Consider the following 18,080-nt stretch of genomic DNA (forward strand, 5'->3'; position numbering starts at 1 on the left):
TTATATATTATAAATTGTCCACGCATTAAATCGAGATAAGATTAACATTTTAAAGTTGTCATCGGATGTATTGCTAAATTGAAATCATGAATCATATTTATTAAGTACAAACTTTTAAAAAATAATAAACATAATTTAAAAATTAAAGAAATAATATAATTTTATTATAGTATAAAAATTTATTACAATTTACATATTTTTTATATTGAAAAATTAAAAATAATTTTATTTATGTTATTCATTTTTTTTAAATTTAAATTTATTTTCTTATGTTTTATATTTAATTTTTCCAAATCCTAAAACCTAAACAAAAATAACACGTGGATTTTATATAATTAGGGGATCATCTTTTTGGTTTACTTGAAATAAGGGCAGAAAGCTAGACTAACGTAAATTTTCTATTAGGCCGTGAAGTCGTCCCTTTTGTCAGCTACAGGTTTGGGATGTGTGTCTGTCTGCAGGGAAGATAAGAGAAATAAGTAAGGGAATGGAGATTCAATTTGGATTTTTTCATCAATTTTTACTTTTAAAATGTAGAATTTACGTTTGATTTTTTTTTCATACAATCAGTCTTACATATTTGATTTTTTTTCATATAATCAGTCCTACATTATTTATGCTTGAGCAAAGTTTTCCTCATCTTATAACTATTGGCTCAATTAGTTTCCTTTTTTTAAAAAAAACTAATACAAAAATTAATCTTTAATTTTAATGATTAATATCCTCTGACTTAGCATATAACTTGACTCGCATTATAACCTACTGCTCAGAAGTCCCAATTTTGACAACCAATAAATATGGTAAACTTAACAAGTCAGTTTTTCTTTTCCTATTATTGATGATAGAGTTATAGGAAACTTTTAACGTAACGTTTTTATGCAAAGCGATTATCCTAGTTATAGGAATATGCAAGCGAACATTGTCTATCGAATCCCATTATTAATTTGCCGCACAATGTTATTCGTCGTCTCTTGTATAACCAAGGCAACCTTCAATCACAGAAAATACCAATTTCAATGCCAATACACTAACTCCCCTAAAATCATCTTCCTTCTTAAGGACACTTAAACTTCTGTTCTCTACATTGGATATCAATTCACAAAAATGAAACGAGCATTCTTCCGCTCACACGAAATCTACCAATATTAATTCTTGACGTGATCAATCAACGACACTCCAAAACTCGCATTGAGGGATTACAATTCTACCCGAACCACATTATGAACATCTTTTACATAGAGATAACAAATCCGCTCACCACCCAGTGATCATTGTCGTTTGAATCAAACCAAAATACGACACCGAACACAAGGGACACGCAAATGAACAAAGTAAAACTAAACAAAGTGCATACTCTAGCAATCGAACATCCTAGCTAGTTATATTTAAAATGGAATAAATCATGTCAATCATTCCAATATATAATCAAATGAATACAATCAAATAAAAGATAAATCCTATAAATTTAATGGACACTTGAGCCTGAAATGTATCAGTCAAAAGTAAACCTGTCTAGGTACGCATTACAAATTCAAAAAGATTATGTACCCATCTCGAAAGTTTCAGTCTTCAGTGCTTCAAAATTGGAGTCCATCAATCATTTCAACTCAAGATGATACCTTAAAAGTTCTGTAACAAAGAAATTTTATTTTCTAAATGAAAAAAAAAAAAAGAATATAACCTGTTAAGGTTCCTCAGACTCAATATATCACTTTCAGTTGACATTGCTGCCATGACCTCATACTTCTCATTTCTCACTCCCACCAAACCATCGCCAAACACCACCGGAACTCTGTCTCTGTGCGGTTGCAGCAAGCTCCATTTCCTGGTCCAGAGCAGAATTCTTTTCACGAAGAGCCTGTACTTCATCCTCCACTGACTGCATTGATTCCAGCAACTTCTGGAGTTCTGCAATTTTGGCCTGGAAACGAACATTTTTATTATACTCAATCCTACACGAACGTAAAGCCATATTATACTCCAAAAATAGGAAAGTAAATCTGTACCTCCAAGTTAAAGCATCTTGATCTCTCAGCCACAAGTTGTCCCTGGACTGACTGGAGTTCCTGAAATACATATTTAATTATGAAAAATAACACCTATCAATTAAATTATAGCGCACCTTCATATCAAAACCGCAATAATACCTTGGACAACTCAGCATGAGTATTATTTAACTCTTCTAACTCGCCTCCAATCTTAGAATTTTCAGCCCTGACTTCTGCAATTGACAATTCCAATATCCGTTTCTCTTCTTTAATGGCTTCAATTTTGTCCGTCACATCATCTTTAGAATGACCATTTACATGTGAGTTGGAATTCATATCATCTAGTTGCATGAAATCCAACTTCTCTGATTTAGACAACGCATAAGCAGAAGTAACAGAAGCTGCAGCGGCAGCGGCAGCAGGTGATTGGAAAATCTTAGGACGTACAATGTCTTTTTCCTTGGGTCTCATAACAAAAAGCTAAATTTGCAAGTGACCAAGCCGTCAGCCACAGAATCCATTATATGCAATACCAAAACATTAATTAATAAAACTCCCCTAAAAATATGTAAAATTAGCAAACTCATAATCTGTGGCATAAAACACAATTTGCAGTCATAATAGAAACCAGTTTATTTGAATTGAATTAAATCAATTTGCATGGTACAACAATCAGTCTTGTCCCACTAGTAACGTAGATAATCAATGCCATTCGCTTTTGTTAATACCAAATACCAAATTTTTAATAACCATTTAGTCCAAGGTCTTTTCAATTGGACCACATTCCATTTTAACCACTTTTCTATCATCACGAAACAACCTGAGGAAACTTTATGCAATATTCTCCAAGTTTCTCTTAGTCCTTGTAGTAACCTTATCTTTTCAAGCTTGTTCGATCACTGACCTCAACATTCTGATCCGCAAAAACAATAAAAACATTAGATATATGTTCTTGTGAAGATGTCTCTCACTGCCCAACATCAGCTAGCAAAAGCATGGGGCATCCTTAGTCTATTAATTCCACCAAACCTACTTGACATTCTTGGAATTATTCCAGTAGCCTTTTTGTTAAAAAAAAGAACTTAGCAATTCGAGGATAATTTAGTGAAATGTTCTTAATGAATCCCAATATCACATTAAAAAATGTAAACTCATATTTCACCCTCGTGTAGCTTTATTTGAAAGCACTTCGCCTACATGGTTATGAAAATTCATACTTCGCTAACACCCTGATTTGCAATGTTATCACATAATTAACCTGTGACATTTTTCACCCATTTATTCTTTAATGGTTTAACAGTAAGATGAAAGCAAACACACGTGAACTCGCTTTTCAACTTTCAAGTCATTCCCTTCCAATTTTTCACCAAATTCATCAGAATTCCCTTAGCTTCCTTTTTATTAAAGATACCACTCTCTGCAAAATATACACATAAGATGGAGTAGGAAGTCCAAAAAACTTTCAAGTTTTCAAGTGAAGCTAAAAAAGAGAGGCATATGACCAAACAGGCAGGCAGTCTCTTAAGAAAGAGAATCGAGGTCAACCACAGGCTGAACCAAAAACTTTGTTACTATACATAGAAGGAAGAAAGGTGACTAGTGTAATAAGAGGTAACAGAATATTGTTAAGATAGTCAAAAATCAGTTAGGGAGAGGAAGATTAGAAAAGGAGCTTTACGTTATTTTTGACAGGTAATTACCTTTGTGTAAAGGAAAGGACTACTTTGTAGTTCCGTTAGTTCTTACTTCAAAAATACAGAATTTATTCTTTCTGTTCTACAACTACTCTCCTTTTCCTCCCAAGGGAACAATTATTTGTTCTCTTTGTGTGTAGAAGAATCCTAACACAGTCTGGACTCTCGAACAATTCAACAAGGATGGGTTCAAGTTGTTTCCATTTCCAAAAGAAACCAAGAAGGCATATATGGTCCAAATGAACAGACATGCACGTTCAGATGAGCAAGCAACGGAGAATCACACAACCAAGTAGGGATAGTCATAGATTGGATTTTAGGAAATCCAATCCAAATATTTAGATTTTGAATCCTAATCCATTTTTTTATAAAAACAATCTAAATTGAATTTCTAGATCCATATATTTTTTTAATAAAAATTACTTTTTTAAATTTAATTTTAAATTTAAATATGTATTTTTTTTAAATAAAGTAACTATTTAATCTAATATATAAATATATAAAAAATTTAAATAATATATAAAATATTAAAAAAATATAATATCAAAGACTAAAGATAATATATTATGCAAATTCTTAACATTAAAAAAAATACAACCATCTAAATGTCAATATAATATCCAACAAAATAAAATAATTTAAATATTCAAATAATAGCTACTCTCAATTACTGAATTATTAAATTAAAACTAATTATCATGTTCAATATATATATATATATATATATATATATATATATATATATATATATATATATATATATATATATATATATATATATATATCAGTGCATAGTTATAGCCACAAACAAGATACATCATCACACATACATTACATTGCAAAAGGGCAAAAACTTCTGCCATGATGTCTAACCAATAGAATTTACAGGGATCCAGTTGCACTTTTTTTAATATCAAGTGTCCATTCATTCCAAAATCAAGACTAGAAAGCAAAGTTGAGCCTACTGCCAATTAAGATTGGAAATTTGGATTTTCCAGTTTTTTAAATCCATATAAACAAAATGGAAATCTGATCTGGAAAATGGATTAAAATATGGATCAAAATGAAAAACAAATTTAAGGAAATGGATCTTTAATGGATCAGAGCAGAGCAAAATTAGAGCAGTTTAATGAAAACAGATTTTTTGCCTACCCTTGCAACCAAGCACTCAAGCTGCGGAGAAAAACCATGCATATTGCAAAAAGGACCAATCAAAGTACAAAATCTCTCCTATGGCTAGAATTGATGAAAAATGACATCAAACTATAGTAAGCAAGAGAGTGTGATTATATATGAACCATTATTAAGGCTAACAGGGATAGGCAGTAGCAAAAGCACATAAATCAGTCTCTCATCAAAATAAAAATAATAAATCCTGTCTTCTATAGACAACAAAAATACTTTACATCACATACCTCATTGCTGTACCTCCCATTATAGCCTCCAAAAGCTAACAGATACTTTTCTCCATCAACTGTTGCCGAACAGGCACTAAGACCCTGGTAATGGTAAAAATCAGTAGATAAATACATACACATAACAGGATTGAATTATTGTTAGTTATTTCAGTACAAACAATTGCTTAAACAATCATTTTTGTACTCAATTACAAATAAAGAGCAGGCACCTCATTTCAATTGGTTAATGTTAGCAAGTCAAAAAAGGTTAAGGTGCCGCTTTATTTCTTCTTTCTAGCCTTCCCTTTATTCATCTTCAAGGTGCCCTTATGGTGTTGCTATTGTATCTCCCAAGGACACAGCCCTTACCGTCTTCTTATATAGTTTTTTTTGTGTTTTCATTCAATAAATCCTTAAATTCTACGTCAATCTTCGGTATATAATACATAAGAGGAGTTGTTTACTTTCTTCCTCAAATCTGGAAGATCTTACGTTTTTGTTTCTAATGCAAGTGATGGACCTACTATTTTATGTTCAACTACTCTCCTTGCAACATTACATGTGGTGTTGGAGCCTCTCTGTTAATAAATATGCTCTCTCACTAATTTCCACTAATCTTGAGCTCTATGAATACACAGTTACACAGTACTTTTAGATGTATTTCCTTCACTTTGTGATGTATGTACCCCCAAGCTTGCTTAACTTAATGAATTTGATTTCTATGGAAAAAGATTCCTCCCCCTTTCCTTTTGATTGCATCAGACTTGGAGAAGGAAGAGGTTTTGAAAAAAACAATTCAATGAATTATAAACATGTTCTACATGCAAAAGATAGAACCCACATCTCATAGTGTGAGGATCTGATCTTGCATAGTGAAACAATCAACACTCAACAAATTTTTTTTTTTCAAACAGTGATATAAGCATATACATGGAGATTGTCATTCTAGACTCTACCCACTCTCACTTTCGTCTAAACAGATCAATAAAAAAGTGAATGTCCTAGGTCTCTCGCTAACTGTACACTGTTATAAGGAAACTAAAAACTAAGATGTCATTGTTCTGTGGAAAGAGAAATAGGAAAGTTAGGTATCCCTACTCAAGTGTTTAGGAGAAAACATGATCCCAATCAACTGAAATTGAAGATACAAAACAAAGTTCCTACCAAGTCAAGGCAAAGTAAATCTACAGGAACAGACTCAAATCCTAAATACATATATAGTCATAATAAAACAGCCTCAAATAAACAATCACAGGTATGGCAACCAACTCTAATACTGACCATGGAGAAGAGAGAATGGCAATCCTCCAATAATATTCCTTGAAATATTAAAAATACAAAAAAATAAAATAAAATTATTTCTCCGAGTAATTACCTCACTGGAAAGTGGATCTTTTTGCTTCACAACAGTCAATACTGACCATACAAGCTTAGACATGTCTAACACCAGGGTTTCAGGGCAACCTGTTTTGCAAATTAGATAATCATACATTCATGAAGAATAAAGACTAACCTATAATGTACAGACAATTGATACAACAGTAGTTTACCCATCCTCTTCCCTTTTACGCAATTTTTGTGGTTCATTTAAGGTTTTAATTGAAACAAGGAGGCCAATTGTTTTTGAAAAGTGTGGTTTATACTGTGTTTGATGATATGGTTGGAGTATGAGGCCTCCCCATCCACCCAGATCTGTTTCAAGAAGGTTCTGTTTCTGGTTTCACAGTAGGGCAAAGCCCAATGCAATTTCAAGGAAGTTATTATTTCTGACATGCACATGGAGTGAACTTACATGCTGAATTATTGGATTTCTATTTTGAAGAACATTTTATCTGCTTCCCTAAAGTTTTATTTTGTACTTCTCTGAGACTATTTCTTTATAATTTCAAAAATAAAATAATCACATACCACTTTTATTATCTCCACCACCAACTATATACCAGCTTTCATCAATAGTGACACCAGCATGACCAGCCCTTGGAGATACTAAATTACCTTGAGTTTGTGGTTGGGACCACTCCATCTGAACCAAGCAAGATTGTTAGATCAATATATGTTCAATGCTAAACTTGTATGGGGAAAAAACTACTTGGAAGATCAATGGCCAAAACTCAAACAATTTCTGGATAGGTAAATGTAAATTGAAATCAATCAAAAGTTTAAAAGGAATATTGAGCTTCTTCTTCCCCTTCATTCCACGGATTACAAGGTCCAGGTGAACAAAGTAAGCAAAATAAGCATTATGCTTGCAACTTAACACTTGACTTAAGAAGCAAACATATGTACATAGATATTTACAAACAATAGTACTTGCAAAGCACTAGATGAAAAAAAGTGTATGTGTCGTAAATATGTACACTAGTCATCGTCAATTGCAAAGTTTGTGTTGAAAAGTAACAGAGATAAGTGTAGTTTATCTTTATGATATCGTGAGATTTTGTTTTCTCTATCTTGTGTTATTTCCTTACTTAGGCTTACCTTTGAAAAGGGAGACCAGTGATTATACATTGCACACAGTTAACATACAAATTCTGTTTCTTCCAACTGTTTACCAGTTATTAGCCTTTTCATTGAATGAAGTCTCCAATGGATACAAATTTTAGAAAAAAATAAAAAAAAAACAACACGAACACTTATACTTCACATAAATTTTGCTATGAAAAATTCCAGTGGAGAAGCAGATCTACATTAGATACATATTCTCATAAAAAGAGAATAACTAATGCTTTAACAAATGTCTGCTTCTATTTGTTCCAAGCATCACCTACGGAATATTCTCACTAACATACCAAGTATTTTACTAGCCACCTGCACATACTTTAAACTAAACTCACTCACCTAATTGTTTGTTAAGGTAATAGCTTTGAGTAAAGATAACTTATCAACCAAATACATTTATGTTCCTAAATTATCAGTGAATATTAGCTGAATGCCTTGACACCTTGACGGTCCACAGTTCCATCAAATTACAGGAATAAGCCTTAGTGGAACAAAGTACTATCATGGAGTTCATTTCATTTGTTCTTATCCACGTATTCAGAACAAAATTTAAGATGGAGATTCCAACTTCATTTAGCAGCATCCCTAGTGATTTTTCTCCCTTAATCAGTAAGTAGTATCACTGGTTGCTAGCAGTTAAATGTTAACAAGTTTTTCCTCAACAACCATTGAAGGCTATTTCATGATTCATCAAAACGTTGATCCAAGACTAGTATATATTTATAGATAAAATCATGACTAAATTTTATTGGGTTGAGTGTTCACCATTAGACCAAAAGCTATAGCTAATAGTTACAATGCAATTTTTTCTACTTAAGAGCATAGCCGTGAAAACTTCATAATTTGATTCTAACTTGGCCTATCTAGCTTCGTCACAGAATAATTGATGCAACTCGAAACAATTTCCCTCTCAACAATTGCCTCACTAGGGACTAAAACTATGATCTTGGTTGATATCAATTGTTATATTGAACACTAACAACTGGGCCAAAATTACAACTAATATCCAAAACAACTTAAAAATGTAACAGTCCAAGCATCATAATTCAATTTCAACTTGGTCCAGCTAACCTCTATTACGGGGATAATTGATGCTACCCACAACAAATTTTATCATAAAAAATAAAAGGTCAAAGAAATTCCTATGCAAAACAACATCAACATGCTCTGCAGTCTACAAAGCAATCTGGTAGGCAAAATCATAATGCTTTTGGGTTTTTTAAAGAGAAAGGCAGAATGCCCATTCATTGGCAGTAATCCATAAAGAAGCCAGATAAAACCCCCTGTCCCATAATTCTGAAATTTGAAGGAGCTGGAATTTTCATATGATAGGATAGGATACTGAAAAAACAGGATCTGCATTATTGATTTCTTACTGAAAGTCCTTTATGTCAGTTACTGATTTGAATATATCAGTAACAGGATAAAGGTCCATATAATAGAGAACCCTCTCCCCTAAAATTAATGAATAAAATGGATAAAAAAAATAGTATGAACTATTCAAGGGTCTGCTGCTTCTTTCCCAATCTTTTTACTCAATTCTCATTTCTAGTAATAGTATGAGCTACATTCTCTGAAGGAGGTATTATTCCCACTATCTTAGATACCTCTGAGTCTGTTGCTATCACAGTGAATATTATTCCCTCAATCCCCACCAATGCACACATGCCTTAAATCTCATATATTTTCTAGTGTACACTACAGTAAGAGTATCATATCAAAAATCAGTTTTGCACATTATTATACGGAATTTACTGATCACCCTAGAATGGAAGAAACAAGCTTAATAATACTTTGATTTAATTAAGCATGCAAAGAAAAGGTTGGTAAATACTATTCACTTACTGTTTGCATGTCTAATAAATGAAGATCATTGAAGAAGACAGAATGAGAGCAACCACCAAATATTAGAAGGTAGCGCTGTCCTTGAATAGAAGCTGCATGATCGTATCTAGGAGCTGGAGGAGTCTGGCTATCAAAATCCAAGAAATTGGCGTGGTCAGCCATATGGAACTAATCTAAAGCATGAAAACAGCTTCTGAAAGTGTAAAATTGATACCACTTACCTAGTCTCTATCATTTCCCAATTCATACTTTCCAGATCGAGAACATGGACATCATTCAACAGCTTCCTGCTCATATCTTCTCCACCAAACAATATCACTCTTGAACCAACTAGTGTTGCAGAATGTCCCACACGAGCTACCTGGGAAAATAAGTTGAAAACATTCAAATATCTATCCAACTACAAACAAAGTGACTTCCATCTTACATATACAGATAATACAAAGAAACACTACGTAATTGAATATTCTGCATACATGATTCAAAAAGAAAAGAAAGTATAAAGATAATCAACAGTAACAACCAATCCTCATCCCGCTAACTGGGGCTGGCTACACGGTTTCATAAGCACAATTAAACTATATCAAACTTTTAGAGTAGGACATTGAAAACGTTAACCAAACAAAAAAAATCAACATCCAAGAACAGAACGTCAAACTTTTAAATCAATGAACAGACTTACTGGGACATTTCCAGAAGTCTTAATAACTCCAAACTGGCATGTTTCAATGTCAATGTATCGGACTGCAAGAAGTTCAATGAACATTATGAGTTTTGTACGTGTTACCATGCAATAACATGCCATGAATGAATATGAAATAATCAGGCACTTGTATGATTTTCTCCCAGTATAAAAAACATTGTATAGATACTAGCCTGTTAATTCAGCAGAAGAGTCCCGTGAACTGCCACCAAGAAGAAGTAGTTTCTCCCCCCACCTAATCTGCAGAAATTTCCAAATCTATACATATCAGAACAAATCAAATATCAATAATATCCGTTTACCACTAAAACTCATCGTTCATTAGTAGCCAAACTGGAGAATTTCATACTATAAGCACAGATTTGCATCAAAAGAGTTGTCTTATAAATTACCATCCTGTGACCAGATGTGGCAGGAAGAAATTCCTGTGAGCTATCGCCATCCTCTTTTCCATCATTTGCTTTTAGTTTCAGAGAGGACCACGTCAAATTTCTTAAATCAAAAACCTGCAAACAGCTAAATCACATGACACATAACAAGAAGTCTGAGATTCAAAAGCATTGGTGGATACCAAATACCTGAACATCAGATAAGTGTCGGCCATTACGACTCCCACCAGCAATGTATAATTTTTCATCAACTACTGCTGCAGCATGCTACATTGAAGAATACATGGAGTAAGAATCGGGAACAAGGCAAAGGAAAGACTTCACATAAGAAGCCTAGAATGCCTAACGACTTCTAGCATTCAAAAGCAGAACAAATAACTCATAACAAGACCCAATCAGGAATCATTTTTATGGTTTTGTTAGAAAAGATATCTAGCCTAGTTTTCCAGTTAATCTTCTATTATTCTATTCGCTAATAAATCAAGGAAAGGAAGAGAAGTAAACCTTGTAGCGAGGACCTGGGCGAGCACCAGATACAGTAACTGGTACCCACTCATCATATGTAAGCTCCTTATGCCAATTGTTGACTTCCATATCTCTCCAGTACTCCTTTACACTAGGAAGAACTTTTTCAAATCACCTTTAATTTTAAATTGTCAAATTAACTGTCATAAACAGGCTACTGATCTGAATGACAAATTCTCTACAGAACACACATAAAAATATCCATACGAGTAAAAGTGGAAAGCATGAACATGAGAATACAATCAATTTTAAACATTAGAAGCAAGGTTGTCAAACTCTTAAGTTAACCGGTAAACTCATAAGAGTCTACAATTGCGGGTAGAGAGCGACTTAACTAACTCTCAAATTCCTTTTTGGGTAAACACGAGCAAACTCAAATAAACAATTTAGTCAAGATGCGAGTTAGCAAATTTGACATCAAATGTAACTTTAACCCATGTTGACACTGCAATGTTAGTGTTTTACTAGGGCTAATAACTGTCCAAGCCTCATGAGGAGTACCATATCCGTAGCCAAAATGTGATATCTTAACAAAATCTAAGAGTAATCTACTCACACCCTCTCTGTTATTTTAACAGAAAAGTACACATCAAAATCCTCAAAGGGATAAAAATATATTGCCATACTCTGAATGCCATCAAACAGGATTGAGCTTTTATTTGTTCTTGATTGTTTCCAATCTAGCAGAGCTGCTTAAGTCATGCGAAGTAAAAGGATTGGTCAGTAACTACATTGCGATCTCACAATTATTAGATGCATAATTTTACAACGAGTTACAATTTCGTGACCCAACTCTCCCATTACCAGCGATATTATTAAAAAAAAGGAGAAGCTACCACTATCATTAGTCTACGCTCTGTTACTAACAAGAAAGAAGTTCCAAAATGCAGCAAAAACATACATGCACGAAGATCAGGGACCCTGGAATGCCTCTTAACTTAAAATGTTCGAAATTACAATCACAAACTGAACAATTTTCATAATCACGTGATTTTCAACAATACTTTGACATGCAACTTTAAGCATCTGAAATTACAAATCGAGATCGAATACACCGCAGAAAGTCACTTAAACTATATTCAACAGAAACTAAGATAGCCTGAAAATTCGAAATAAGAGCAAATAGAAACGAATGGATTAGAATAGAGAGTGAAAAAGGTTGAAACCTGTCACTGAGAGAATTGGCAGATCTCGAAACGCCGTCGTCTGGTGCAGATGAGTATGAGGAGATCGGACGGTGGCGGATGCAGAGCCACCGTCAGAGATCTCAATGGATACGTTGTCGTAGCAGGGACGGTAGTGTCGGACAGGCGCGACAAAACAAAAGTTACAGCAAGAAGAGGCTGAGTTGTTGTCAGTTGTACCTCGAGACTACTTGTACAATCATAAACAGATGGTGACAAATAGACATGGCAAATAACTTTGTTTTCCAAGTTATTTTTCGAACTCGACTTTATTTTGACGGTAATGTATGTATTGATGAAGTATGGATAATTAATAATTAATTTTTTAAAATTAAGTGATTCAGTATGAAGATACGAATGTATATCTATATATTTACTTTTTGTTTTTTTAGGTTGTTAAAACACTCATAATTTATTAAGTAGTTTAATAAATTTATTTTATTTATTTATTTTATTTTTATTTTATTTGGAAAACTTCAATCTTTTCATTTTTAGATTGTTATTAAACCTCTTGAATATTTACAAAGTTTATTCATATTTTTAAGATATTTATTCTTTTGTTATATCTTAATTATATTATTTTTGTGCAATTTTGGTGTATTTCATTTGAACTCAAATTTATTAATACAAAATAGTTGTTGTGATACAAAATTGATTATTTATACTTTTTTTAAATATATTTTTTAAGTTTAATAGTATTTTTGTCTTTTAATAATTATTTAATATTTTATTGTAGCTTTAATTAGTAATTTGAATTTTATAATTAAATTTTTAATTCGTTTTGATTTTATATTTGCTTTTTTATTCCATTGGGTTTCTATTTTTATTAAACAATTTAATGTAGTTTTTTTAATTAGTATTAACAATAGTTAAAAGTGTTACGTGTCAAAATTTAATTTGTCAAATGTTAAAATTTAGAACATTTTCTATCATGAAACTCATTTTATTTTGACATATGTCATATTTTAACCTATATTTTAATATGTATCGTAATCATATTTTAACACTAAACACTTTCAAATTATATTAATATCAATTTAATAAAAATACTATGATTGAATTTAATTGAGATTTTGTTTTTAACGAAGATTTGTTACAATTTAGTAAAGTGTATCGGATTTTTAGTAGACAAAAATACTTAGATATATTATGAATTCTAAGATTTAAAGTGAAAAGTATTTAAACTTCCAAACCCTTTTTCACCTCTCTTTCGTCACTCATTCCTTTGAATCATTTCTCTTTCATCTCTCTCACTCTAATCCTAATTCAACTTTCTCACTTATCCAATTTGTTTTTTTCTCATCTTCATCCTCTCTTTCACCTACACACAGCAACCCGCAACACCGTTTGTTATTTTTGTTTTGTTCGATCATTTGTTTTCTACTTTAATAGCAAAATAATTGATGATATTGATGTTGATTTTTGATTGGAGCTTTGTTATATCTTTTCCATTCATTTAACACATAACACAAAAGTAGAATTGTCATAAAAATGTAAATTTTTATATTTTTTCAAAAAAGAACAGAGTAAAAAGTAAAAAAGGATAATGTTAAAAAAATGTAAAAAATTTAGGTTTGTAAAAAAAACTAATTTTCTAAAAACATATATTAATTTAGGTTTAATCCTTTACTACATCCCCCATTTATGTACGAATTTCTCAATTGGGTCCTCGTTTTTTAAAGTGTATCAAAATTGTCATTAATTTTGAAAATTGATATCAATTGAGTCCTTTCTGTTAAGTTGGCTGGACGGCATTAAAAAAATTGATGAGTGGATGCTGTGATGACGAACGAACGCTCGTCCACCAGCGAACGAACGCTCGTCGACCTCTTACTGCTGGACGACCGTTCGTTCCACACTGGACTACCGTTCGTTCGGTGGTCGACGAGCGTTCGTTCGCTGGTGGACGAGCGTTCGTTCGCTGGTGGACGAGCGTTCGTTCGCTGGTGAACAAGCGTTCGTTCGCTGGTGGACGAGCGTTCGTTCGTCATCTCAGCATCCACTCATCAATTTTTTTAACGCCGTCCAGCCAACTTAATGGAAAGGACTCAATTGATATCAATCTTCAAAATTAAGGACCATTTTGATACACTCTAAAAAACGAGGACCCAATTGAGAAATTCGTACATAAATAGGGATGTAGTAAAGGATTAAACCATTAATTTAAGCTATTTTTATTAGGTGACGTAAGTTGCATGTGCCATACACTCTCTAAACTCTATTTAAGGAGTGGTCCTTTGTGTTTTGCAGTAGCTTTTATCATCTAAACATTCTGTTATATCTTTTCTCATAGAATAATATCTTTTCCTTTGTCTCTTTCTCTTATGCTTTCAATTGTCACGATGAAATTGTATATATCATATTAATAATTTAATAAATAAAAATCATGTTCATTTCAAAGTTAAGAATACGAAACGTGCCTTCACTGATAAATATGATTTGATTGAAACCTTTACATGAAAAATTAATTTAATAAGTATCGTTAGTTTATATATTTACTGCAAAAACGATATTTGGACTGTATCGTTAATAACTCAATAGATGAAAAATTCTATCGATTAATTTATACGATAGAGTTGCAGAAATTTATACGACTTCATAATAAATATATAAAAAATTATGATTTACTAAATATGCTTTTATTCTAAAACATTCACCAATAACAACATAAATAAACAATAATTTGAGTGGTTCTGAAACTAGAGGTTGGCACATTCTCCCCAACTCTCTTAAAAGGGAAAAAAAATTGAATGTGTAATTTAACATCACTGAATTTACGTTTCAAAGGAAGCCAAAAAGAAAAGGTTGGTGGAAGAGAAGGAAAGGCAGAAGATATATTAGAATCGCTTTTAAGAAGCAGATTCTAAAAAAGTATAGTTTTGTTGGGACAAGCGCATTCCACGGTGAAAGACCCAAGTTTCAGCCGTAAAAGAGAAGCCAAAAGCAGCCCAGAAACAAATGTCATTGCTATAATAGTAAAGCAATACACGTTGTTGATGGGATGCAAAAATAGAAAAAAAATAGAAACCAAGGAAAGATGGAAAGGAAAGTAGAAGTCAAAAATGGTGGAAGACATTCTCCTTAAACCCCTCCCTCCCACACCCTTTTATCCCAAATCCATTAACTTCCCCCTCAGCCCTGGCTTCAACTCAAAGGGGCTCTCGTTCTTTTCTCTTCGAAACAAACCAAGAGAGGAAGAAAGAAAGAAAAGAGTAACACATCTTTTTGTTCTTGACCCTTCTCTTGGCAAAAAAACCTTCTTAATCTTTTTCTTCTCCCACCCACCATGGCTTTTCCAATTCTCTTCCTTCTCTTCCTCTCCCTCCCATTCTCCTATGCAAAACTCAACGTTGATTACTACAAAGAAACATGTCCAGACTTTTCAAAAATCGTAATGGAAAACATCTACACCAAACAAAGTACAAGCCCCGCCACAGCACCCGGTATTCTTCGTCTCTTCTTCCATGACTGCATAACCGACGGCTGCGACGCCTCCATCCTCGTCTCTTCCAACGCCTACAACCCCCATGCAGAGCGTGATGCCGACCTCAACCTCTCTCTCTCCGGCGATGCCTTCGACGTCATAGTCAAGATCAAGAACGCGCTCGAGCTTGCATGCCCTGGCATAGTTTCGTGTTCTGACATCGTGGCACAGGCCACGAGAGACCTCGTTAAGATGGTGGGTGGACCCTACTATCCCGTGAGGTTGGGGAGAAAAGACAGCTTGGAATCTGACGCTGCAAAAGTGGTTGAAAACCTTCCCACTCCCAACATGACCATGGACCAGATCATTGAGAAGTTCACCAAGAAGGGTTTCACGGTGAAAGAGATGGTGGCCATGACCGGCGCACACACCATAGGGTTCACTCACTGCAAGGAGTTCATCGGCAGGATCTACAACTTCAGCAAAACCTCCGATGCCGATCCCACCATGCACCCTAAACTGGTCGAAGGGTTGAGGTCAGTGTGCCATAACTACACCAGTGACCCTTCCATGGCTGCATTCAATGATATGAGGACACCAGGGAGGTTCGACAATGCTTATTTCCAGAATGTGATGAATGGATTGGGGCTCTTGACCTCTGACTCCTTGCTCGGTGTGGACCCTAGAACCAAGCCATATGTGGAACTGTACGCAAAAGATCAGCAAGCTTTCTTCAACGACTTTGTAAAAGCAATGGAGAAGCTTTCTGTCTTTCAAGTGAAAACCGGCAAGCAAGGAGAAGTCAGGTCCAGGTGCGACCAGTTCAACAGCATTAGTCGCGCCTAAGAAACATACACTATACGTACTGAGGTTGAAATTATTTGATCCTTCCAAACTACATAATCCTTACTAAACTTTATCATCTTTATATGATCCATACTAAACTTGTTTTTTATTTATAAAAGAAATGAACGATATATATACATTACTATGCATCGTATAGAGATTAGTTTAGATAATATAGTTTCGGATCATCAAATAATTTTTGGGGTTTTGTGTATCTAGAGAGCCATGAGTATACATTTGTGTGTCCTTTTAAGAAGAAAGATGTGAGAAACTTAATTAACTATTGCTTATAAATAAGAGCCATGAGTCCTTTTTTTTTTACTTGGTCTTGTTTTGTGAGAGATGCATAAGGCTTGTGATTGTGCTCGCTGTTGCTTCTATAATTAATAAATTTTATGAATAATAAATAGTAATTGATTACTAGAAAAGTTCATCTTGCATTTTATATATTTACATGTGTTTTTGTACTAAATTAGATAAGTTTGAAATATATATTATTAACTTAGGCAAAAAGAATTTATAAACCAAACAAAAAAAAATCGTGCTTCTCCGGCAGGATTTCATCGTGACGCAGTGATTAGAAGTGAAGTCGTGCATCTCAAAAATATTTTAGGGCATGATAATCAATTATCAGGTCATCAATTATCACACTCTTTTTTATAAAAAAAAAACTGAAATTGTAGGGGGTTGACACCCCACACATTTTTACTTTTTAATTTTTTAATTCTTTTTATTAATTAAAATCATTTATAATTTGTAAATAATGTTTTTAAATACATTTAAAATAATTAAAATTATATCTAATTAATAATTAAAGTTTTTTAATATTATTAAACAAATAAATTTCATTATTTTAATTATTTTTTTAATTAAATTAAAATTTTTATAGAATAATTTCAATTAAATAATTTATAACTATAATTATTGTAATAATGTAATTAAAAATTAAAATAAATTTTATTTCATTATAAATTATTTTTTTGAATTTTTATTATTATAGTATATTTTTTACAAATTATAATTAATTAATAACATTTTTTTCATTATAAATTATTTAATTGAAATTATTTTATAAGAAAATTAATTTAATTTGAAAAATAATTAAAGTAATGAAATTTATTTATTTAATAATATTAAAAAACTTTAATTATTAATTAGATATAATTTTAATTATTTTAAATACATTTTAAAAATTATTTCCAAATTGTAAATGATTTTAATTAATAAAAAAATTAAAAATTAAAAAATTAAAAATGTGTGGGGGTGCACGACTTTAATAAGAAAAGTCGTCAACCCCTGTAACTTCAATTTTTTTTTAATTTTTTTTATGAAAAAAGGCGCGGTAATCGATTATAATGTTTTAAAATCGTTTTTGGGATACACGATTTCACCTCTAATCACTGTGTTAGGTTGAAGTTGTGCAGAAAACACGATTTCTTCATTTGAAGTCGTTTGCGTCCTGTACAGCTTGCCTATTTTCGTATTTCCAAATTCTTTTACCTAAATCAATAATTTATACTTTAAATTTGCCTAATTTGGAACAATGACCTATTTACACGTGTAGTTAATTTCTGTCACCTGTTATT

General features: G+C 32.6%; 2 protein-coding genes across 6 annotated transcripts; one reads left to right on the top strand and one right to left on the bottom strand.

Annotated features, from left to right (window-relative positions):
• Positions 1-1,356: 1,356 nt before the first annotated feature.
• Positions 1,357-12,444, bottom strand: LOC124824024 (Galactose oxidase/kelch repeat superfamily protein). Of its 5 annotated transcripts, XM_088096643.1 has the most exons (15): positions 12,207-12,444; positions 11,667-11,729; positions 11,020-11,155; positions 10,705-10,782; positions 10,519-10,632; positions 10,300-10,366; positions 10,106-10,167; positions 9,645-9,784; positions 9,424-9,550; positions 6,988-7,102; positions 6,455-6,543; positions 5,098-5,181; positions 2,148-2,468; positions 2,007-2,066; positions 1,357-1,921 (listed from the first exon to the last, which is right to left on the bottom strand). In XM_088096643.1, exons 3-15 carry the CDS (start codon positions 11,107-11,109, stop codon positions 1,748-1,750), a joined length of 1,521 nt encoding a protein of 506 aa, XP_087952769.1. In that variant the 5' UTR covers positions 11,110-11,155; positions 11,667-11,729; positions 12,207-12,444; the 3' UTR covers positions 1,357-1,747. The 5 variants fall into 5 exon arrangements, with proteins under 5 accessions (XP_087952769.1, XP_047152334.1, XP_047152332.1 ...); XM_047296378.2 differs by lacking the exon at positions 11,667-11,729 and having other exon boundaries at positions 11,020-11,124; XM_047296376.2 differs by lacking the exon at positions 11,667-11,729 and having other exon boundaries at positions 11,020-11,131.
• Positions 12,445-15,363: 2,919 nt separating this feature from the next.
• On the top strand, positions 15,364-16,791 carry LOC124824021 (peroxidase 65-like). Its single transcript, XM_047296371.2, has one exon. The coding sequence runs from the start codon at positions 15,511-15,513 to the stop codon at positions 16,492-16,494; it is 984 nt and encodes a 327-aa protein (XP_047152327.1). The 5' UTR covers positions 15,364-15,510; the 3' UTR covers positions 16,495-16,791.
• Positions 16,792-18,080: the final 1,289 nt, after the last annotated feature.

Source organism: Vigna umbellata, chromosome 8 (genome assembly GCF_029865625.1).
Source record: "Vigna umbellata cultivar VRB3 chromosome 8, Vumbellata_1.0, whole genome shotgun sequence".
NCBI lineage: Eukaryota > Viridiplantae > Streptophyta > Magnoliopsida > Fabales > Fabaceae > Vigna > Vigna umbellata.

Coding starts and splice junctions, on each gene's coding strand:
- LOC124824021 (XM_047296371.2), top strand. CDS start 15,511: ATGGCTTTTCCAATTCTCTTCCTTCTCTTCCTCTCCCTCCCATTCTCC.
- LOC124824024 (XM_047296378.2), bottom strand. CDS start 11,109: ATGGAAGTCAACAATTGGCATAAGGAGCTTACATATGATGAGTGGGTA. Junction 10,783..11,019: donor GCCCAGGTCCTCGCTACAAG/GTTTACTTCTCT, acceptor TCTTCAATGTAG/CATGCTGCAGCAGTAGTTGA. Junction 6,544..6,987: donor TGGTGGAGATAATAAAAGTG/GTATGTGATTAT, acceptor TTTGCAAAACAG/GTTGCCCTGAAACCCTGGTG.